Source organism: Diospyros lotus, chromosome 12 (genome assembly GCF_014633365.1).
Source record: "Diospyros lotus cultivar Yz01 chromosome 12, ASM1463336v1, whole genome shotgun sequence".
Taxonomy (NCBI): domain Eukaryota; kingdom Viridiplantae; phylum Streptophyta; class Magnoliopsida; order Ericales; family Ebenaceae; genus Diospyros; species Diospyros lotus.
The window spans coordinates 34224229-34248950 of NC_068349.1; the positions used below are offsets into that span (position 1 = coordinate 34224229).

Below are 24722 nucleotides of genomic sequence, written 5' to 3' on the forward strand. Positions count from 1 at the left end.
AGGCATATAGAATTTTGAAATATAAAATAATGAAATAATATTTAAAACTTAAGAATTAAGATAGAAAATATTTTAAAAAGAATAAAATTAATTTTTATATATGTATTATTTTGATATTTATATATGTATATATTATATGTATTATTTTTAAAAAAATTACTTAAAAAAAAAAAGGGCCGGGCCCACCGGGCCTGGCCCGCTAGGCCTTGTGGGCTAAGGGCCCGGCCCTCTAGCCCACGGGCTGGCCCGGCCCAGTCCGGCCCCTTTGTAGGGGGGCCGTGGGCCAGACCGGGCCCTATCCATGGCAAAAGGGCCCGGGCCCGGCCCGGCCCTTTTAAAAAGCCCATGGGCCGGACCGGGCCAGCCCTTTTGACACCTATACACCAGACAAGGCTCTAGAGGAAACCTCACCAAGTACTCCTCCCCTACAGGTCTACTCAAGGCGGCAGAAGCTAGCTACTAGCCCAATGCAGATCCAAGAATCTAATTCCTCCCCCGCACCTGTTACCAGCACTGACACCAGCAGCTCTCTTGTGACACCAGCAGGTAGCAATTCTATCACTTCTATTGACTCCACTACATCTATAATTGAACATCATACACTTCAAAGTACTCCTATTTTCTCCCCCAGTGATCTGGAATGGCCTATAGCCCTCCGAAAAGGCACCAAGACCTGCACTCAACATCCTTTACACCTGGTCCTATCCTACTCCAAACTGTCTACCCAACACAAAACTTTCCTAACCAGCCTACATACCATTCCAATTCCTCACCATTTTTCCGAAACAATAAGGGATGAGAATTGGAGGACTGCGATGGAAGTCGAGATGGCAGCCCTTGAAAAAAACAACACTTGGGAGCTAGTTCAATTACCCAAAGGAAAACAACCGGTAGGATGCAAGTGGGTGTATACAATCAAATACAAATTCGATGGGACCCTAGACCAGTATAAGGTAAGGCTAGTAGCAAAGGGATACACCCAAGTATATGGCGTCGACTATCTAAACACCTTTGCCCCAATTGCAAAGCTAAATACAATGAGAGTTCTCCTATCCCTAGTTGCTAACCTAGGCTGGCCATTAATGCAATATGATGTAAAAAATGTCTTCTTGCATGGAGACCTAGAGGAGGAAGTTTACATGGACTTACCACCAGGCTATAGTACAGATACTCACAGGAAGGTAGTGTGCAGACTAAAAAAAGCCTTGTATGGCCTTAAACAGTCTCCTAGGGCCTGGTTTGGTTGGTTTACCCATGTGATGCTTACCTTAGGGTATAAACAAAGTCAAGAAGACCATACCCTCTTCATCCATCACTCGGCCACAGGGGGAGTAACAGTCCTACTGGTATATGTGGATGATATTGTTGTGACTGGAAATGATGAAGAATGTATGACTAGATTAAAGGAATGCCTAATTAAAGAGTTTGAAGTTAAAGACTTGGGGAGGTTGAAATACTTCTTGGGCATAGAAGTTGCACACTCAAAAGAGGGCATCTTTATTTCTCAACAAAAGTATATTGTGGACTTACTAACAGAAACTGGGTTGCTAGGTTGTAAGGCTACTACTACTCCAATTGAATTCAACCACAAATTGGGGGAGGTTACAGAAGATAAAGAAGTGAATAAAGAATCCTACCAAAGGCTAGTAGGAAAACTAATTTATCTAGCTCACACTCGGCCAGATATTGCATATGCAATGGGGGTGGTCAGTCAATTCATGCATAATTCGAAAGAAACTCACCTTAGAGCAGTTTTTAGAATACTCCATTACTTGAAATGGACACCAGGGAAAGGCATTATGTTCAAAAGGGGACAGAGTATGATACCTGAAGCCTATATTGATGCAAATTATGTAGGGTCAGTGGTGGACATGAGATCTACATCCGGCTATTGTACCTTTCTAGGGGGTAATCTTGTAACTTGGAGAAGCAAAAAACAAAGTGTGATGGCCCGGTCAAGTGCAGAGGCAGAGTTCAGATCCATGGTGTTAGGGGTATGTGAGTTACTTTGATTGAAAATTTTGTTAGATGATTTGAAGATCACTTTGATGGAACCTATGAGACTATATTATGACAACAAATCAACAATCAATATTGCTCACAATCCGGTACAACATGATAGAACCAAGCATGTTGAGGTGGACCGACACTTCATTGAGGAAAAAATGGATAGTGGTCTAATATGTACTCCATATATATCATCTTGTGAACAACTTGTAGATATTCTCACTAAAGGGTTGCCTACAGCTGTGCATCAAAAGTTGACTAGCAAGCTTGGAATGGATGATATCCATTCTCAATCTTGAGGGGGAGTGTTACGAATAAAGAAGCCTATCATCTAGAAGATAAGGAGTGGCGGTTAATGATAAGAAGATAAGGAAGCATGAAGCCTAAGAAGATAAATCAAGTTTAAGTTTTAATATTTTGTATAAATCTGTAAATTATAGAAGATTATTGTTCCTACTTATTAGGCTGTTATCCATTTCTAATTTTTTGGAGATTTATTAGCATACTTCTTGTATATATAGGGTTTTATACGCATGGAATATATACAAGAGAATTTCTATTCTACCTAAACTCTCTCAACACTACGTTATTTGCATATGACAAACAATGTTGGTGGATGAGACAAAAGAAGGCATGAATACTAACTCAAGATATGGAGGAATACTTTATAGAATGAAAAGGTCTTAACTTAAATAGATTGAAAACTGAATTTATGGAATGCAAGATTAGTAAAAATATAAGTAGAGATGATGTTATGGTAAAACAAGAAGATTAAGTCATACCAAGAAAAAAAATAGTTGGGATATCTTAGATCAATCATCCAAAAAGTAGGGAAATTAATGACGATATTATCCATAGAATTAAGGCATGATGGTTAAAATAGAAATTGCATTAGACGTTCTATATGATAGAAAGATTCCATTAAGGCTAAAAGGATAATTTTATAAGATAGCTATACGACCAACTTTGTTATATGGCACACAATGTTGGGCAATAAAGCACTAACATGAAAAAATATGAGCGTAAGGTAGATGAGGATGTTAAGATGGATGTACAAGAAAAGAGGAAATGAGGTTATTCATAATAAGGTCAAAGTTGCTCTTATTGAAAAAAAAAAAATCTGTGACATGATTAAGATGGTTAGGTCATATGAGAAGAAGACTAATACAAGCTTCTATGAGGAGAAGCGAATAGAATAAAGCTAATACTTAACAAAAAAAAGGTATATAAAGATAAAGGGGAACCTGGTGGCAAGCACTTAGGTATATATCAATGTAAAGGTCTTATAGAAGATAAAATCATAGAAATGATGGAGGAGTTTGAATTCATGTAGCTAATCCAGATAGTAGAATAAAGACTTGTCATATTGTACAAGTATTGAACATGGTTCCCAATTCTTTTGTGGGAAAAAATAGATGAAGTGGAAAACTTAAAAAACATTTCCCATGACTAAATATGTCAGTAGTCTCTTAGGAAGTCCTAGATCTTGCATCCTGTAGTTCAAATCCTAACACCTAGAATTTATATATCTAAGCTCTTCCCTAGTCTCCCCTCCCTCTAGTAAACAAGATCGATTCAAAGATATTTTACTAGGGAGGCATTTTTGACATGATGCTTTATGCCTCAATACTCTTCAATCTACTTGAGTCTACAAGAGGCCAACTATTAGAGTTTAACTTAGTCCCAATTCTAGATGAGCATTTCAAGAAAAGTTAATATTTTCAATCATACAAAATAAAGTAACAGCTATCAATTAAAAAGATCCCAAAGGGAGGTCTAGAAAAAGAGAATACCCCATAGGATCCTCTCCCATCTCCTTTTGTTCTAAAGAACTCTGGCATTCCTTAAAAGTCAAATAAGCCTTTCTCTTACATTAACAAAGCCCAATGGCAATAATCAATATACAATGCCAAGCAAAGTGTCATTTATTCTTTCACCAAAGCAAACCCAAATTTTTTGTAAATGTATAGGTCTTACTTAGAAGGACAATGTTTTTAAAAAGCATGAGAGACATTGCCATTGATGAAGAAACATTTAAAAACACATTATTCTCATATGTAATGACAAAGGCCTAGTCTAAGGTATTATCAACTACAACACACAAGCCTTAATCCCACTAGGTGAGATCAATTACATGAATTCTAGACCCACAATCATTTTTATCCATAGCCATATCCTTCATCAAGCAATTATATCCTATTTCAGGTTTAAGGGTTTCCCAAAAAGTTTTCATTGGTCTTCCTCTCCGTCTTTTGTCATAAATTTCTCCCATTTCATCAACTCATCTAACAAGTGCATCTTTTGATCTTCTTCTCACATGTCCAAGTCATCTTAACTGCATCTCCCTCATTTTAGATCCAATAGGTGACAGCCCAACCTTATTACATATAACCTTGTTTCTTATTTATTTGCTCTAGCTGCATATCCAAGTAACACCCTCATTTCAATTACGCTCATATTTTGCACATGTTGGTGACAAATTAAATTATTAGTACTAAATAAGTCAATTGATAATCAAGTGTGGTTAGCGAGAATGTCACTTATAAAAATAAATTTTCCTAAAATGCGCTCCAAGTTTAAAAGATTGATATACAAGGCACCATCTAACATTACATGCTCAATGTAATGGTAAATGCAATTTTAAGTTGCCCCCTGAATAACATTAAGTCACCTTAACATCCTCACTGTCACACCCCCTCTAACGCAACGCATAACTAACCATGGAAGACATCTTGAGGAACTAAAGGGTCACGATACAAGAGTATAAGTATATCCACAATTGTCAAAGGCTCAAGGTTAGTACTAAGGCATCAGGGTGCTTTGAGCCTAGAAGCAAAGGCACAAGACTTTTGGATGCAAAGTGCACATTTAAAAAATTTGTATAAAAATACTTATACATCACTATTTTCAATATATAAACTCATAAATAACAAATAATAACCAACACTGTTTAAAAAATTGGGGTGTTTTATTGTTTTATCAAATTTCTTTTAATTTTTTTTTTTATTATTACTGCTTAGATTTTAACAAGTCCATCAAAAGATAATGAAAAAATTACATAGGAGCAAAAGGCATGCACTTTGCATGCCAAGGTGAGGCACACCTTAGTGCTTAGGCACACACCTCATAGAGCAAGGCATCTTCAGCCAAGCTTTGAGCCTAGGAGTGCCTCAAGCGCACCTTTGACAACTATGACATATCATCTAGTCTTTTTCTAAGACCTCGAGTGTACCTAGTGGACTCAGGTAGCTAGGTTCTGGTTATCTATGTTCTAGCCCATGAATCTTGCTCTAATACCATCAATTGTCACACCCCCTCTAGCAGGAACCAAGTAGTGTGATTGGCCATGGAAGACATCTTGAGGAACCAAAGGGTCATAAATCTATGTCACTAGTGTTTAAGTTTATCATCTAGCCTTTTTTTAATACCTCAAGTGTACCTGGTGCACTCTTAGAACTACCTTTTTCTTTTATTATTCACCTTATTTCTCTAATACTCTACCCATGTAATGTTGAGACTTAAAAGTTTATATATGTCATTGTTGGTTTTGTGGGTTTTAACAATTGAAGAGCTATTTGGATGATAGACTTCATGTTCCTTAAGTTTTGATTAGGGGTCTACAGCCAATCAGTCTTCTTGCTAAAGGGGGTGTGACAATTGTTCATATGTAAAAATATATTAAAAAAATGTATCTCTCTCTATATAAATGCCAACCTCTTCCCTTTTTAGTGTCCCATAGTCCTTCATTAGAACCCAAATCACCCTCCCCCTTCTTCCAATTTCTAGAGGTGGCTTTCTTTGTTTCTCTTTGAGGAGAGTTCCACATTCATACTTGGAGTACAATCATGGCATCAAGGTTCTTGTTGATTTATTGGTCAAATGATCATATAACATCAATAACAATAATCTAAAGTAGTAAATCCCACTAATCAGGGTCGGCTGATTGTATAATACCAAGGCTTGATCAAAGATTCTATCCACATAAATAATTGCATGCCCCTTAAGGAACAACAGTTCTGTAGAACCTTTCAAATAGACAATTGAGTTCTATAACATTTATGCAATTAACTTTCCAAGTCCTTAAATTTCAACAGCTCAAAGTTTTCAGCACTCGAATTTTCAGAACTTGTTTTCAGTTATATTGAAGCAGCCATTAGTGTTGTTTATATCTTCTAATATGGAAATCAAGCTAGTAGCGAGTGTTCCAAGGGTAACATTCCTAGTCAAATTCTTCATAATTTTCTCTCTCCTGCAGTGCAGCATATACTAATTCAGACATTGAAGTAGAAGGAAGTTCCTTCTCCAGGATCATGATAGGTTTAAGTGAATGCTAAGCATGAAATGGTGATTAAAGCATCTTTTATTGCTCGTTAGAATATAAAGTGCACCCAACATATACATATCCCATACATGGTCCCACAAATCTATGGTCCTAGAAGGGATGAACACATATAGACCTATATGAATCAATAAATATCAATATCATAATAGCATAGCTTGTACTTTAAAGATGTGATAAATAACAATAAAAAGTAGGAACATGCCTGAGTACGAAAAAATCGCAATGTTGACAGTATAATGCAGCCTAACACCAAACGAACTGGAGAAAATAAAAGAAAAGATCAAGTTAGAACCCAGGGGGGGGGGGGGGGGGGGGTGTGGTTGAACTTATAACAGCCTTGCCAAATTAAACATCAAGCTAAAACTGACAATTAAAAGGAAAATATATGAGATGGCAAGTTTTGTGTTAAACTGGAAGTTATGTTACAGCAAGCAAGGAAAACCCTTCTGACAGAAAAAGAAGATGATGACTATTATGTTCAGCAGACCACAAGATGCAGATTAAAGGTACCATACAATCATGCCAAAGTGCATATTCATATTAAGCAGACAAATTGCCAGAGACAACCATATGATATGAACCTCAATATTGTCATTGGCAGGACATGCTTAAGAGTTTGGTAACTAACCTGAAAGAAGACTATAAATCTTTGGAAAGTGTAGTAGACTCATAGTTGATACCACAGGAGATGCCAAAGTTGAAATAAATATTGCACCTACAACAAAGAACATCCTTCAAATGTGAAACAAGTTTACCTTACAAAACAGTGCAGCCTAGTTGGTAAAAGAGTTTAACTTCAACATTCTTAAAACATCAACGCATCCAACTTAATCCCAACCTTACCAGAAAATTCATTATAAACCATAAATCAACGTAGTTGGTAAAAGAGTTTAACTTCAACATTCTTGAAACATCAACGTATCCAACTTAATCCCAACCTTACCAGAAAATTCATTATAAACCATAAATCAGACTAGCAACATGATAAGTCTCAGATCTGAGACTTAGAGCAATTCCGGAATATATAGTAACAGTATGTGGAGTTTGAATAGAAAGAGAATTTGAAAGGAGGAGGGAGAATTGAGAGAGAGAGAGAGAGAAAAGAGAGGGAAAGAAGTTTTGGAGGGAAAGAATTAGTGTATTATCTCACATAATTCCCATCCTCTTTACATCTGGTTCCTTTTATAGGCGCCTCTTCGGTTGTAACTTCCCAACTGAAAGAGTACAAGCTGCCTAAGTCTCAACGGCTAAGTACAACAGCTTTTATTTACTAATGCCAATTACAATTATACCCCTTGTACCCCCTTAGGGTCGTGATACAGTACTATTATGTCATAGTCCAATAGAAGATAGAAAGAAAAAGAACAGGTAACCACAGGGAAATGAAAAGAAAATACAAACAAAATAAACCTAGGGAGAGCTAGACTAATATTTCTAACATCATCATCATCATCTTAGTACAAGGTAGCTATAACATACATTGTAGTACTTCGAGGTTGATGTTCCTGTTGTTTTTATCTGACCAACATTCAACAAGGTCTGTTCCATAAGTGTTACAAAACTTTGTTCATGAAAACTGTAGGGTCTACCTTATATATTTTGACCAGTATCATTGCGTTGCAAAAATGACAACGTAAACCATTTTTTCAAATTCCAGGTTGAAGTATATGTATTTGAGTCAACATATGGCATTTTCTCTTATGGCTCTTGGAGTTGTCAACCTTATAGTTTCCCTTCCTTAAACATCTAGTTTTGAGAACTTGGACACTGTTCAAATATCCTTTATCAATAATGTGTTCCTCTCTCCAAATGATTGTTTTCAGTTCCTTCTTTCATATTGAAGAAGGAAAGCACACCACCAAAAGAAAAGGCAACAATAGTGGGAACAATGGAGATATTCACTAACCAGGTTGTCCCTTGATAATTAAGGGTGCTGGGAGGAGGAATGCTTATTATGAGAAAATGCCTTATTTATGTTAATCCACAGATGCAGAGCTGGAAATTTCAGGAGTATGCCAAAGTTCTTGATGTGAATAGCTGCAACAAGATCGTGTGTATCAAAAAGACAGGACAGCAACAACCATCATATCCACCAGACTTCTTTCCATGCTGGTTATGAAATCTTTACAAGAAGTATTTCATAGCCAATTCCTCATTTAATCCCTTGAAAGTTGTGGATACAGTGCCACATCTTGATAATGTCATGCTAGAACACCCCAATCTCAGTATTGTCAAATCTGTATAATCTCTCCCTTCAAAGATTGAATCTCCATATGTGGTTCCAAGTGCTAGACTCATGAGATCACAAGGAGATTAAATCTCCACAATTCCCCCATCCAAGAATTTAGATTCAATTTAGTACAGTAGTGTATGTTATGCCTACCTAATGGGCCATTCTCATAAGAATATTTGCAGCACCTCCTTAGAGAGAAAATTGAACTCTTCGCCTGACGTTCCCCGACATGAGTGCCACATCCTCCACTCAGCCATTGGAACCCTCTGTTTGAGTGCACTACATCACCCGACACTATAAGGACATTCACAGAAAAACTTCTCAATTATGAAACTCTCTGCCTGAGCAATCTATGATCCATGTAGAAGAAATCAATCTCAATCATTGATGTATAAAATTGATACAAGAGCTTTCTTGTAGACATACACTCTTGGACTCTAAAGACTTCTACTCCAATACTACTCCCTAATATGTCTCCTAATTTGTAGGAAGATATCAGATTACAAAAACAATAAAATAGAAAATAAGAAACTAATAATATACATGGATAAATACTAAGAGAAGATAGAGTTAAAAGTCTCCCTTTGATAGGAATCTCAGGACTGCTATCGCCAACACTCCCCCTCAAGCTGGGGAATGTATATCACTCATCCCTAGCTTGGATACTAGGTCTTCAAACTGTGCGGTAGGTAATCCTTTTGTTAGAATATCAGCCACTTGACACCTTGATGGCACATATGAGATATTGAGGAGACCTAAATCAAGTTTTTCTTTGAGGAAATGACGATCAATCTCAATATGTTTTGTCCGATCATGTTGAACCGGGTTATGAGCTATACTGATCGCTGACTGGTTATCACATAGCAACTCAATGGGTCTCTGTACTGGAATTTTTAGATCTTCTAGTACTATCTGCAACCATAGAAGTTCGCATACTCCTAGAGCCATAGCTCGAAACTCAGCTTCTGCACTTGATCTTGCCACAACTCCTTGCTTCTTGCTTCTCCAAGATACCAGATTACCCCCTAGGAAGACACAATACCCAGTCGTGGATCTCCTATCAACTAGAGACCCCCCATAGTCAGCATCCACATATCCTTGAATCTTTAAAATATCCGCTGGGGTAAATAAGATTCCCTTTCCTGGTGTAGCTTTAAGATAATTCAAAATCCTCCTTACTGCTTGCATATGTTCCGAGGAGGGATTATGCATAAATTGACTTACAAGACTCACTGCAAAAGTTATATCAGGTCTAGTATGTGAGAGATAAATCAGCCTACCCACCAGACGTTGAAACCTCCCTTTATCTATCACCTCATCTTTGGTATTTGCTTGCAACTTTAGGTTCGGATCCACTAGTATGCTAGATCCTTTTTGTAATACCCCAAAATTTAATATAAAGGTTGGATGATGCAATAAAGTGTTTTAAATGGTGAATTTAAGTGTAAATGGGAATGGTTTTAGGACCCAAAAGCAAATATCATGATTTGTAAAAGAAGTAACTTTCTCCAACGAATGAGAATATTAGCAATGATGAATCCCTATCCTAGAAGCCATGTCTTGGAGAAATGGAATTGGTTGAGAATTTTCCTAAAGTCTTAAAGTCTTATGGGTGTAATAATTAATCTTACACCAAAAGTCTTGGAAGACTTGACTTGGAAGACTTTGTTTGGAAGTCTTGTATTAGCTTGCAAAAGAAGAGAATGATAGAGCTTATCCTAAAGCCACGTGAGAGAGTATTTGGAAGTTTAAGATTGGAAGAAAGGAGAAGCTTGAATAGGAAGATAAAATTATTCAAAGGAAGTAATGATGATTCTTACCCCAAAAGTCTTAAGTGGCATGAGTTGGTAAACTTTCATTGGAAGACTAATTGACATAATGAAGGCTTATTGAAGAAGCCTTGAGGTGGTAAAGTGTTATTGGATGATTTGTGCACAAAAGTCTTAAACCATGATTACCTTTATCCTTAATTCACAAGTAAAGGAAGTTGGAAGCATGCTATTGGCCTACTAAAAATAAGGATAAGGAGGGTTGAATAAGTGGGCATGTAAGGGGCAAATGGAAGGAGGGGATTGGGAGAGAAAAGACTTACAAGGGAAGAAAAAATCAAAGGAGAGTCTTTTTCAAAGATGGCAATAATAACTAGGAAGAAAATGCCAACCCAAAAGAGATAAGGTGCAACCATGAGCTTGAAGATGATGAGGCTATAAAAGGGGTAGAAGAGTGGTCCACGTAGAGGAAAATTAAGAGAAGAAAAGTAAGGGAAAAGAATCCAAAGGAGGAAGAACAAAAAAGAAGCCAAGAAGAGTGACCAGATTGGAAGTTGCCAAAAACGAAGAAGAAACCTAAAAGGTAAGCCACTTTTCTTTCTGTAGGATCGTAGTACATTGAAAGGGGAGTTCGTAGGTTCAAACGGAGAGCAAATCGGAGTTAAAATGAGCAAGATATGGCCGTTTTAATTTTGGGTTGCAAAATAGAGAAGGGGTAGCGCGTGGCCACCTTTTGGGGGCCCGTGAGGGCGCATTCGGCCTCCGTTTAGCCTGAAATTTTCACCGTTGTTCTCCTATTTTAATTACCTACAACCCTGAGTAGAGGTTAAGTAAAGGTTTGGAGAAGACTTAGACTTATCCATGTGCTTCCACTCAAATAATGCCATGTGTCCTATAATCATTACAATCTTTGAATTTTCCAATCTTCTCAAGCAAGCTTCTATTCTCTTCCAATCCAAGCTTCCAATTCTTACCTTCACGTGGCTTATAGGATAGGAACCCATCATGGCCCTTATCTCTTCCTTTCCAAGCCAATTTCTTTCTTCCAAGCTAAGCCATTCTAAGGCTTCTAGTGTAAGCCAATCTCTTTCTTCCAAGGTAAGCTATTATAAGGCTTCTAGTGTAAGCCAATCTCTTTCTTCCAAGGTAAGCCACCTTAAGACTTGGAGAAGACTTTAGAAAATACTTTGAAAAGATTTAGCAAAGACTTGAAAAAGACTTGGAGAAGACTCACTTTGGAGAAGACTTATCAAAGACTTTAGAGAAGACTTAGCGAAGACTTTGATTTAAATATGGTTTGCACCCAAAATGATCCAAAGCTATATTGGAGTTTTATTTGAAATCCATAATCATGAATTTCACAATCCCTTGAAAACGCCTCATTTCCTCATATATCTGAACTTAAATATCCCCGGTATATATCACAATTGAAAGTTCTTGGATATTACATATTTGAACCGAGGAAGGAAATAAACAAAATCTCGGGTGTTACAGAGGTGGCGCCTATTTTCACGTCTTGGGGGTAGATTCGACACCCTTTCGTATTTTTGCCATATCTCTCTCATTTTAACTCTGAATCAACTTCTGTTTGAACCTACGGACTCCTATTTCAATCCTCTACATGATGATGGAAAGAAATAAGACTTACCTCTCTGATTTGTGGACTGTTACAGCCGATATTTGCAGCTGTCCGTTTTCCGTCAAGCCTTTGCCTCTTCTTCGTTTTCTCTCTTATTTTCCAACGACTTCCTCTCCTTTTTTTTACAGAACTTCCTCCTCACAATCAAGACCTTATTTCTCTCTAAAATTAATATCAACGTAACTTGGATTTGGCTCACACAATTTTGAGATGGCTTGGGAAGTTAGATTTCAAGCCTATTTATAGAATTATCCATCAAATCATAGCATGCCATGTGTCACCTTAATTATTTAGGGTTCATCATTTCTTCCATGTGTTACCACTCAAATGGTGACATGTGTCTCTTCTATTGAAGCCATGTTTTCAGTATCAAACTTTATATTTACACGAAAAATACTCTGAATCTTATTTTAAGGGGGGGAGGATGTAATACCCCAAAATTTAATATAAAGGTTGGATGATGCAATAAAGTGTTTTAAATGGAAGTTTTGAATTTAAGTGTGAATGGGAATGGTTTTAGGACCCAAAAGCAAATATCATGATTTGTAAAAGAAGTAACTTTCTCCAACGAATGAGAATATTAGCAATGATGAATCCCTATCCTAGAAGCCATGTCTTGGAGAAATGGAATTGGTTGAGAATTTTCCTAAAGTCTTAAAGTCTTATGGGTGTAATAATTAATCTTACACCAAAAGTCTTGGAAGACTTGACTTGGAAGACTTTGTTTGGAAGTCTTGTATTAGCTTGCAAAAGAAGAGAATGATAGAGCTTATCCTAAAGCCACGTGAGAGAGTATTTGGAAGTTTAAGATTGGAAGAAAGGAGAAGCTTGAATAGGAAGATAAAATTATTCAAAGGAAGTAATGATTGATTCTTACCCCAAAAGTCTTAAGTGGCATGAGTTGGAAGACTATGAGTGGCTTGGAAGAGAAGAGATAAGGGTCTTTGGGTGTTCTTATCATGGAAGTCACGTGAATGGGAGATTTGATTGGAAGAAAGTAAAGGCTTGTTTGAGAAGCCTTGAGTTGGTAAAGGATAACGTCTCCAAGTAAATGTCATGATAAAAGCTTATTTGAAAAGCTTGAGTTGGTAAACTCTCGTTGGAAGATTTATTGACATAATAAAGGCTTATTGAAGAAGCCTTAAGGTGGCAAAATGGTATTGGACGGTTGTACACAAAAGTCTTAAGATAAGATAAGATGATTTCTTAATTCAAAAGCAAATGTAGTTGGAAGCTTGCCATTGGCTTGCAAAAAGATAAGGATAAGGTAGGTGGAATAAGTGGGCACGCAAGGGGCAAATGGAAGGAGTGGATTGGGAGAGAAAAAGCTTCTAAGAGAAGAATGGAATCAAGGTGAGTTTTTTCAAAGGTGGTAATCATGGCTAGGAAGAAAATAAGCCAACCAAAGGAGATAAGTGCCACCAAGAGCTTGGAGTTAAAAGGCTATAAAAGGGGCTGGGGAGAAATGGACCACGTAGGAGGAAAAATAGAAGAGGAAAAGCAAGAGAAGAAGAAACCAAAGAAGAAGGCAAGAGAAGCCAAGTGGGAGACCAGATTGGAAATCACCAAAAAGGGAAAAGAAAGCTAAAAGGTAAGTCACTTTTCTTTCTGTAGGGTCGTAGTACACTGAAAGGAGAGTTCGTAGGTTCAAACGGAAGTCAAATCGGAGTTAAAATGAAGGAGTTATGGCCGTTTTAATTTTGGGTTGCAAAGTAGAGAAGGGGTAGCGCGTGGCCACCCTTCTGGGGCCCCGTGAGGGCGCATCCGACCTCCGTTTAACCTGAAATTTTCACCGTTGTTCTCCTATTTTAATTACCTAGAACCCTGGTTCTTACGGAATTTTGCTTCGATGTTTAAAACGACCATAACTCCTTCATTTTAACTCCGATTCGACTTCCGTTTGAACCTACGGACTCCCCTTTCAATGTACTACGACCTTATGGAAAGAAAAGTGGCTTACCTTTTAGGTTTTTTCCTCGTTTTTAGCAATCTTCCAATCTGGTCACTCTTCTTGGTTTCCTTTTGTTCTTCCTTCTTTGGATTTCTTTCCTTTGATTTCTCTCTACGTGGACCACTCTCCTACCCCTTTTTATAGCCCCATCATGGTTGCACCTTATCTCCTTTGGGTTGGCATTTTCTTCCTTGTCATAATTACCACCTTTGAAAAATACTCCTTTTGATTCTTTCTTCCTTTATAAGTTTTTCTTCTCCCAATCACCTTCTTCCACTTGCCCCTTGCATGCCCACTTATTCAACCCTTCTTATCCCTTACTTTTAGTGGCCCAATAGCATGCTTACAACTTTCTTTACTTGAGAATTAAGGATAGAAGTAATTATAGCTTAAGACTTTTGCGTACCAATTATCCAATAACACCTCACCACCTCAAGGCTTCTTTAATAAGCTTTCATTATGTCTATTGATCTTCCAACAAGAGTTTACCACATCAAACTTTACCAATAAGCTTTTACCATGACATTTACTTTGCACTTTAAGTCCTCAAAGTCATTTTTATTTGCATACCAATCCAAAGCTTCCATTTAAGCACATTTCACTACATCTTTTTTTGTCTTACATCATATCCAACTCCTCATTAGATTTGTAACATCCCGTTCGAGCGATAGGAAGGACCGGAACAACTTACCCTGATGGACCTACACGAACTTCCCAGGGAGGTCACCCATCCCTGGATTACCCCAGGTCAAGCACGCTTAACTTGGGAGTTCTTTGTCAACATTCAGCCCAAAAGGCATCCAGCTGGTGTTGTTTCCTTTCTTACACTATCCTCGATATATACTAACTTCTCTGGGCTCTTGGGGTATTACATTCTCCCCCTTTGAACACATGACGTCCCCGTCATGCGACCTTACAACCGGTCTCAGATCTCCCCCCGATGCATGGCCGATGTGGGATTTGCCTAAGGTGCCTACACGCACCCCCCTCAGGGACTCAGCTTCCTCGTTGAGGTTTGCCCCACCACCGTGCTCAGAGGCTCGGGGGTCGGCTCTGATACCATTTGTAACATCCCGTTCGAGCGATAGGAAGGACCGGAACAACTTACCCTGATGGACCTATACGAACTTCCCAGGGAGGTCACCCATCCCTGGATTACCCCAGGTCAAGCACGCTTAACTTGGGAGTTCTTTGCCAACATTCAGCCCAAAAGGTATCCAGCTGGTGTTGTTAAATATCCATATCCGCACTATGTATTAGGATTTTCACAAACTAGGTACTTACCAAACCTTTATTAGGTTCGTAACCTCAATCCAAACAATTTCCCGAGCACTTGCTATTTAAAGTCCTTAAAATTTTGAAGCCATCAGATACCTGCAAAGCATTTCCAACGAACCGTGAATCAAACGTTTAGTTAGTTTCCCAAATGGTCTCCAACTATCCACAATCAACTAGTGAATCGTAGCCCAAGAACCATAGGATTTCTAGAATTCTTCGCGAGTCTATTTGACTGTCAATCCTAGGTTATCATCACTCAAATATCCTCAAGATTGATATAAGAATTACTAGACTTACCTCAAGTCCGTAATCATAGGTCCCGAATTCCAAAATTCCTAGAATACTCCAGATTCTAGATTTATCAAGTTCCTGCAAAATAGTCATCACACAGGATTCTAACAAACCACGTAAGGCAAACCATATTGATCGAGGCAGCCAAGTCAAATAAAGCATCGACCTCGAAGTGAGTTTTGAGGAGTAAAATGATATTTCTTTGGGAAGGGATTTCCTTCGAGAATAGATTCTGAGTGAGTTATGAAGAAAAATTTCGGGGACGAAATTTATTTTAAGGGGGGGAGGATGTAATACCCCAAAATTTAATATAAAGGTTGGATGATGCAATAAAGTGTTTTAAATGGAAGTTTTGAATTTAAGTGTGAATGGGAATGGTTTTAGGACCCAAAAGCAAATATCATGATTTGTAAAAGAAGTAACTTTCTCCAACGAATGAGAATATTAGCAATGATGAATCCCTATCCTAGAAGCCATGTCTTGGAGAAATGGAATTGGTTGAGAATTTTCCTAAAGTCTTAAAGTCTTATGGGTGTAATAATTAATCTTACACCAAAAGTCTTGGAAGACTTGACTTGGAAGACTTTGTTTGGAAGTCTTGTATTAGCTTGCAAAAGAAGAGAATGATAGAGCTTATCCTAAAGCCACGTGAGAGAGTATTTGGAAGTTTAAGATTGGAAGAAAGGAGAAGCTTGAATAGGAAGATAAAATTATCCAAAGGAAGTAATGATTGATTCTTACCCCAAAAGTCTTAAGTGGCATGAGTTGGAAGACTATGAGTGGCTTGGAAGAGAAGAGATAAGGGTCTTTGGGTGTTCTTATCATGGAAGTCACGTGAATGGGAGATTTGATTGGAAGGAAGTAAAGGCTTGTTTGAAAAGCCTTGAGTTGGTAAAGGATAACGTCTCCAAATGAATGTCATGATAAAAGCTTGTTAGGAAAGCTTTGAATTGGTAAACTTTCATTGGAAGACTTATGGTCATAATAAAGGCTTGTGGGAGAAGCCTTGAGGTGGAAAGATTGTATTGGGTAATTGTATTCAAAAGTCTTAAACCATGATTACCTTTATTTCTTAATTCAAAAGTAAATGGAGTTGGAAGCATGTTATTGGCTTGCTAAAAGATAAGGATAAGATGGGTTGAATAAAGGGTCACGTAAGGGGCAAATGGAAGGAGTGGATTGGGAGAGAAAAAGCTTCTAAGAGAAGAATGGAATCAACGTGAGTTTTTTCAAAGATAGTAATCATGGCTAGGATAGAAAATAACCAAATGTGATCTTGAAGCTTGGAGGTAAAAGGACTATAAAAAGGGGTGGAGAGTTGGACCACGTAGAAGGAAAAATAGAAGAGGAAAAGCAAGAGAAGAAGAAACCAAAGAAGAAGGCAAGAGAAGCCAAGTGGGAGACCAGATTGGAAATCACCAAAAAGGGAAAAGAAAGCTAAAAGGTAAGTCACTTTTCTTTCTGTAGGGTCGTAGTACACTGAAAGGAGAGTTCGTAGGTTCAAACGGAAGTCAAATCGGAGTTAAAATGAAGGAGTTATGGCCGTTTTAATTTTGGGTTGCAAAGTAGAGAAGGGGTAGCGCGTGGCCACCCTTCTGGGGTCCCGTGAGGGCGCATCCGACCTCCGTTTAGCCTGAAATTTTCACCGTTGTTCTCCTATTTTAATTACCTAGAACCCTGTATAAGAATATTTAAGGTTCGATTCACTTAAATATAGAGGTGTCAAAAGGGCCGGGCGGCCCGCGGGCCGCCCGGCCCAGCCCGTGACGGGCCGGGCTTTGGCCCGGCCCGTTACTGTTCATACGGGCCGGGCCTGGCCCGGCCCCCATTGGGGGGCCGGGCTGGGCCAAAGAAATTGGGCCCACGGCCCGGCCCGGCCCGGCCCGTTTAAGGGCCCGGCCCGGCCCGGCCCGTGGCCCGTTGGGCCCTTATGGGCCGGGCCCATGAGGCCCTTATGGGCCAGTAAGGCCCTTACTCATTTTTTTTTTAATTTTGTTATTATTTAGTAATTATTGATATTGGATATTAAAAAATTTAATTTCGCAATATATATAAATAATAACCATCAATTAATTTATTTAAAATTTTTAAGTTAAATTTTTTATATATTTAAATTATAAATAAACATTCTCCTTTTGATATGTACATTATTTTTCATATCAATTCACAAAAAAAATTATAAGGAATATAAATTAATGAAATAATATTTAAAACTTAAGAATTAAGATAGAAAATATTTTAAAAAGAAACAAATTAATTTTTATATATGTATATATTATGTGTATTATTTTTAAAAAAATTATTTAAAAAAAAAAGAAAAAAAGGGCCGGGCCCACCGGGCCCGGCCCGTTAGGCCCGTGGGCTAAGGGCCCGGCCCGGCCCTCTAGCCCACGGGCTGGCCCGGCCCGGCCCGGCCCAGCCCCTTTGTAGGGGGGCCGTGGGCCGGGCCGGGCCCTATCAATGATAAAAGGGCTCGGGCCCGGCCCGGCCCTTTTAGTAAAAGGGCCGGCCCGGCCCGTTTAAAAAGCCCGTGGGCCGACTCGGGCCGGACCGGGCCGGGCCGGGCCGGCCCTTTTGACACCTATACTTAAATACGTGATTTCTGTAGAAATAGCCCCTAGTGCACGAAACCGGGCTGTAAACCGTGCTATCGAGGGGAAATGATCGAGGTGAGTGGTTTCTTGCATTCTTTGTGCTTCATATTGATCATTACTTGAATCATTGTGTTGAATGTGAACATACTCACTTGCTCTCTTTGATTAGCATGATACTTTACTTGTTTCATCACTTCATGGCATGTGGTTGTTTGTGACAAGTTAGTGGCCGCCATGAGTGACTCGCGGAGTCACATATGCGTGTTTGAGGTGAGCATGGCGTGCGCGGGGGTGATTGCAACACCCTGGCATGGCTTCCACAAAGGGGCTTTCACTTTGCATACTTGCATTTCATACATGATCTACTTCTTTCTTGAAACCATCTCACTTAGATATAATTATCTAACTTGGGTGTTTCATACCCCTGGGATATTCAACGTCCCAGGTGTGTTAGATGTGCCAGGTGATTCAGGTTCCGGATTCTGATTCGGGCAAGAGCGAAAAGGTGGTGCTTGGCTAGCTTTTGGTTTATTTCATTATGTACCTTTGTAACCAAGTTTTGTATTGTGAATAGCAACTAAGGTACTCGGGTTTGTAATAAAAAGGTGCCCTACAGTTGTACTACAGTAATAAGTTGTGTTTTTGGAGTATTGAGAGTCTTTTATGTTTCTTGTACTTGGAAATGAAATCTAGTGGAAACCCACTTTATTTAGCTTTGGTTAAACTTGCAGGTTCGATCCACTGCTTCCGTTGGAAAGGGTTTCCATAACGCCCGTAGGTGATGATTTCTTATATTTCAAATTATTGTATATTTGGAAAAGTGGGGCGTTACAGTTTGTACCACTGTAAAACTAGAACAACTAAGTCAAGAAAGGTTCCTAAAGCACTAGCCGGCTCCATGACCTGTCCTTGTAGTACTGCAGTCCACCATCCCATGATAGCCCTCTGGCGCATGTCATTAGGATCCATATCCTGTTACACACCAAAAACCTCAATATTAATCAAATCATACCTTATCTAAAACCATGATAAACCTGCTCTAATACCCCATGTAGTCTGACAATTTCCTTTATGTATAGTTGAGCTAGTTTACTAACCGGCTGTCCTGTCTTCATTGACAAGAAATGAGCAGACTTTGTCAATCTATCCACAATCACCCAAATCGCATCATTCCCCGAGGGTCCTTTAGGCAATCCTGTTACGAAGTCCATAGTAATATGCTCCCACTTCCACTCAGGAATTTCCAAAGGTTGCAGCTTTTCAGCTGGTCTTTGGTGCTCAATTTTAATTCTTTGACAGGTATCACACCAAGCCACTTGTCGTGCCACATCCTTTTTCATTCCCGGCCACCAATACACACCCTTCAATTCCCTGTACATTTTTGTGGCGCCAGGATGAATAGTATATTTGGCTCTATGAGCTTCGTCCAGTATGGTTTGCCTCAATTCTCGTACCCTAGGTACATAAACTCTGTTGGCGAACCGTAGTATGCCATCTGAGAAGCTAAAACTAGGATTCTTTCCCGTGTGCCTCGCTTGCTTCCTTAGTCCCTGGCACACCAAACATACCTGGAACGCAGAACGTTCCAGGGGCATCAACCCAAGTTAGATATTGGCATCTAAGTGAGATGTTCTCAAGAAATAAATAGCTCATGTATGAAAATGCAGGTATGCAAAAATGAAACCCCCTTTCTGGAAGCCATGCCAGGGTGTTGCAATCACCCCCGCGCACGCCATGCTCATCTCAACACGCATATGTGACTCCGCGAGTCACTCATGGCGGCCACTAACTTGCCACAAACAACCACATGCCGTGATATGATGAAATAAGCGAAATTTCATGCCAAACAAAAGAAGTAAGTGATCATGTCCATATATAACACATATGAATCAAAGGATGATCAATATGAAGAGCAAAAGATGCAGAGAACTACTCACAGTTGCTGTATTTCCTATTAGCCCTTCGATTTAACGAAATTTAGCCCTTTTTAGCTGCAGTTATATACAGTACGTGTCACCAAACTAAAATATTTTTACATAGGATTATAGACAATCATTTAAGGAATAAACCATAAAAATTTCAGAACAAAAGGACTAGGCACGCGCCCCCATAAGGGTGCCCACGCGCCCCCACGCGCAGCTGCGGCAGGCGCGTGTGTCTCACGCGCCGAGCCCCTGGTTCTTACGGAATTGTTTTTCGTTGCTTAAAACGGCCATAACTCCTTCGTTTTAACTCCGATTCGACTTCCGTTTGAACCTACGGACTCCCCTTTCAGTGTACTACAATCCTACAGAAAGAAAAGTGACTTACCTTTTAAGATTCTTCCCCGTTTTTGGTGATTTCTAATCTGGTCTCCTGTTTGACTTTTCTTTGCCTTCTTCTTTGGTTTCTTCTTCTCTTGCTTTTTCTCTTCTATTTCTTCTACGTTGTCTACTCCTCTCCAGCCCCCTTTTATAGCCTTTTAACTCCAAGTACTTGTTGGCTCATTTTCTTCCTAACTATGATTACCATGTTTGAAAAACTTACCTTGATTCCAAGCTTCTCTTAGAAGCTTTTCCCTCTCCCAATCCATTTCTTCCATTTGCCCTTACGTGCCCACTTATTCCATCAACCTTATCCCTATCTTTTTGCAAGCCAATGGCAAGCCTCCAACTACACTTTATTAAGACATCATCTTATCTTATCTTTTTGCAAGCCAATGGCAAGCTTCCAACTACACTTTCTTTTGAATTAAGACATCATCTTATCTTATCTTTAATAAGTCTTTATTAAGTCAACAAGTCTCCCAACGAAAATTTGCCAACTCAAGCTTTTCAAATAAGCTTTCATTATGACATTCATTTTGCACTTAAGCCCTCAAAGTCATTTTTATTTGCATACCAATCCAAAGCTTCCATTTAAGCACATTTCACTACATCTTTTCTTTTTGTCTTACATCATATCCAACTCCTCATTAGATTTTTTGGGATATTACATTCTCCCCCCCTTAAAATAAATTTCGTTCCCGAAATTTCTTTAAGTCTCCATAAAATCAAAGAGGTTTGGATAATTTCGTCGAATTTCTTCTTCCCTTTCCCAGGTGGCTTCCTCAACGTTGTGGTGTCTAAACAAGACTTTTACCAGCGGTATCGTCTTATTCCTTAGCACTTGTTCTTTAGTATCCAAAATCTCAACTGGCTCTTCGGGATACGTTAAATCTTCTTGTAGCTCGATAACTTCCACAGGAATCTTCTATGTAGGGTCAGGCTCGTGCTTCCGAAGTCGAGAAACATGGAAAACATTATGTATGTTGGACATTATCGGAGGTAACGCCAAACGGTAAGCTACCACTCCAACTCGCTCCAAGATCTCATATGGCCCAATGTATCTAGGACTCAACTTCCCTTTCTTCTTTCCTCGGGATATTACTTGAGAAGGTATGGCCTTCAAGTATACCTTATCACCTGGTTGAAATTCCAAGTCTCTTCTTCGATTGTCCGCATAAGACTTTTGTCTACTTTGAGCCATTCTGATCCGTTCTCTGATTATCTTAATTTTCTCATTTGTCTGCTGCACAATTTCGGGTCCTGTTATTCGCCCTTCCCCAACTTCCGTCCAGCACAGAGGAGTTCTACACTTTCGACCGTAAAGAGCTTCGTAGGGAGCCATTCCGATATTGTTATGGAAACTATTATTATATGCGAACTCAATTAAAGGCAAGTGTTCTTCCCATCCTTTTAAGAAGTCAATTACACACGCTCTCAGCATGTCTTCCAAGGTTTGGATGGTTCGTTCCGATTGACCATCTGTTTGTGGATGATATGCAGTACTCATCTGCAAACGTGTTCCCAGTCGTTCTTGCAAACTTCTCCAAAACCGAGAGGTAAACCTTGGATCTCCGTTAGAAACAATGCTGAGTGGCAAGCTAGTGGCCGCCATGAGTGACTCGCAGAGTCACATATGCGTGTTTGAGGTGAGCATGGCGTGCGCGGGGGTGATTGCAACACCCTGGCATGGCTTCCACAAAGGGGGTTTCACTTTGCATACTTGCATTTCATACATGATCTACTTCTTTCTTGAAACTATCTCACTTAGATGTTATTATCTAACTTGGGTGTTTCATACCCCTGGGACATTCAACGTCCCAGCTTTGTCAAAGTATCAGGTGTTGCAGACTCCTATTCGAACATGGGCAAGGACGTGACGCTTGGCTAGGTCTGAGTTTATATTTCATTTTGTACCTATGTAATCCGAGTAGTGTATTGTAATAAGGATGCTCGAGCTCGTAATAAGCGTGTGAGTGACCGATGGATGTAGCTTTGATATACGAGCATGGGTAATATCTCAATTGATGCACTTTGAATGTTATATAGGGAGGCTTCCATGATAAGGGTTATTCGCTAGTTTGGGCGTGTGTTGCAGTTGTAACTTTAAGCAGTGAGTTCCATCTTTTGTATTTATTGTGAGTTGTATATGCATTTCTTGTACATATAAAGGAAATATAGTGGAAACCCCTTTATTTAGCTTTGATTAAGCTTGCAAGTTCGATCCAATGCTTCCGTTGATAAGGGTTTCCATAACGCCCATAGGTAATATCTTCCTATATTTCACGTTGTTTTGTATTTGGAAAAGTGGGGCGTTACACTTTTCCTCCTAGAAGCCCTGTTTCTATAAGTAAGTCCATAACATACTTTCTTTGTGACAAGAATATGCCATCTTTTCCTCCTAGAAGCCCTGTTTCTATAAGTAAGTCCATAACATACTTTCTTTGTGACAAGAATATGCCATCTTTTGAGTATGCAACCTCAATGCCCAAGAAGTATTTCAGCACCCCAAGTTCTTTAATTTCAAATTCTTTAGCCAAGTTCTGCTTTAAGATTACCTATTCAGCAGTATCATTACCAGTAACCACAATATCATCCACATATACAAGTAAAGCTGTCATCAGATCACCATGATGCTTGATAAAGAGAGTATGATCCCCCCTGCTTTGATGATATCCCATAGATAGCATAGCTTTAGAAAACCGGCCGAACCACGCACGTGGAGATTGCTTTAGCCCATAGAGAGCCTTTTTAAGTCTACATACTTTTCCTCCCCCTTCCTGGTAAAAACCAGGAGGTAGTTCCATATATATCTCCTCCTCTAAATCCCCATGCAAGAATGCATTTTTTACATCAAATTGCTGGAGTTGCCACCCATGTATTGCTGCCAATGAAATAAGAACCCGAACAGAAGTCATCTTTGCTACTGGGGCAAAAGTTTCAAGATAATCAATGCCATAGGATTGGGTGTAGCCCTTGGCAACTAACCTTGCCTTGTACCGGTCAAGAGTACCATCAGCTTTGAATTTCACATTAAATATCCACCGGATGCCAACCAGCTTAACACCTTCGGGTTTGGCCACGAGATCCCAAGTATGATTTTTGTTAAGTGCCCTCATCTCCTCGAGCATAGCTTCTTTCCACTTAGGGTTCTTTAGAGCTTCTTCGACTGATGTTGGGATAACAATAGCATCCAATGAAGAGAGAAATCCTCGGTGGCTAGATGATAGGCGATGATAGGATAAATAATTGGACATGGGATGTTGAGTACAGGATCTAATTCCCTTCCGGAGAGCAATAGGAAGATCAAGGTCGGTAGGTTCGGGACATGGACTGCACTCTGCTGGAGCATCATCTTCACTTGATGTAGGTTCCAGGGCTGGACAAGGGACTGATGATTGGATAGGCTGTTGAGTAGAGATGTGTTGTCGTCTTTTGTAAACAAATGGAGAACCCTTGTACCAAATTGTAGATGGCTGGGAAATGACATGGGCTGGTTGATGGTCACTGCTAGACATTGGGAATAGAGGCTGGTTCATGATGGATGGGCAATGAAGTTCCAAAGGACTAGTTTCTACCAAGGGAACAGAAGTTTCAAAGGCTGGATTTTCGCCGAAATTAGGCTCCCCTTGACTGCTAGTTTGAAGAGGGGCAAAGTATGACTCATTTTCATAGAATGTAACATCCTTAGACACATAGAACTTCCTTAGGGTAGGATAGTAGCATTTGTAGCCCTTTTGAATAAGAGAATAGCCTAGGAAGACACACCTATGAGCCCTTGGGTCAAACTTGTCTCGGTGGTTTTTAGGAATGTGAACAAAACACACACACCCGAAGACTTTAAGTGGCAGTTGAGAATGCAAAGAAAAATCAGGATAGAAGGAGGCTAATTTTTGGAGAGGACTTTGATGTTTTAGGACCCTAGATGGCACTCTATTTATCACATAAGTTGCTGTTAGCACAGCCTCCCCCCAAAACTGTTTTGGAACTTTATGATGGTGAAGAAGCGTGCGGGTGACATTGAGAAGGTGTCTCATCCTTCTCTCGGCCACTCCATTTTGTTGGGGGGTGTCCACACAAGATGATTCATGAATAATGCCTTCTTTTTGGAAAAATAGATGCAAGGGATTGTTAAAATAATCTTTTGCATTATCAGTCCGGAATTGTTGAATAGATGTGCCAAATTGAGTGAGAATCATTTTGTAGAAGTGTTGTAAAGTAGATCCAATGGCAGATTTGTCTTTTAAAAGGTACACCCAACACATTCTAGTGCAATCATCAATGAAGGTGATGAACCACCTAGCTCCCGAACAGT

The 24722-nt window shown here is 39.3% G+C and overlaps 1 protein-coding gene across 3 annotated transcripts in view; it reads right to left on the minus strand.

Moving 5' to 3' along the window:
• LOC127787412 (dol-P-Man:Man(7)GlcNAc(2)-PP-Dol alpha-1,6-mannosyltransferase) overlaps positions 1-24722 on the minus strand; it is a 53627-nt gene that overhangs the window by 23250 nt on the left and 5655 nt on the right. For all 3 annotated transcript variants that reach the window (XR_008020154.1, XM_052315450.1, XM_052315451.1), the window contains 2 exons: positions 6978-7064; positions 6552-6607 (listed from right to left, as the gene is read on the minus strand). Coding sequence is in view for 2 of the 3 variants with exons in the window: in XM_052315450.1 (XP_052171410.1) it covers positions 6552-6607; positions 6978-7064 (143 nt within the window). In the remaining variant the exon portion in view is untranslated. The remainder of the gene's footprint in view (positions 1-6551; positions 6608-6977; positions 7065-24722) is intronic.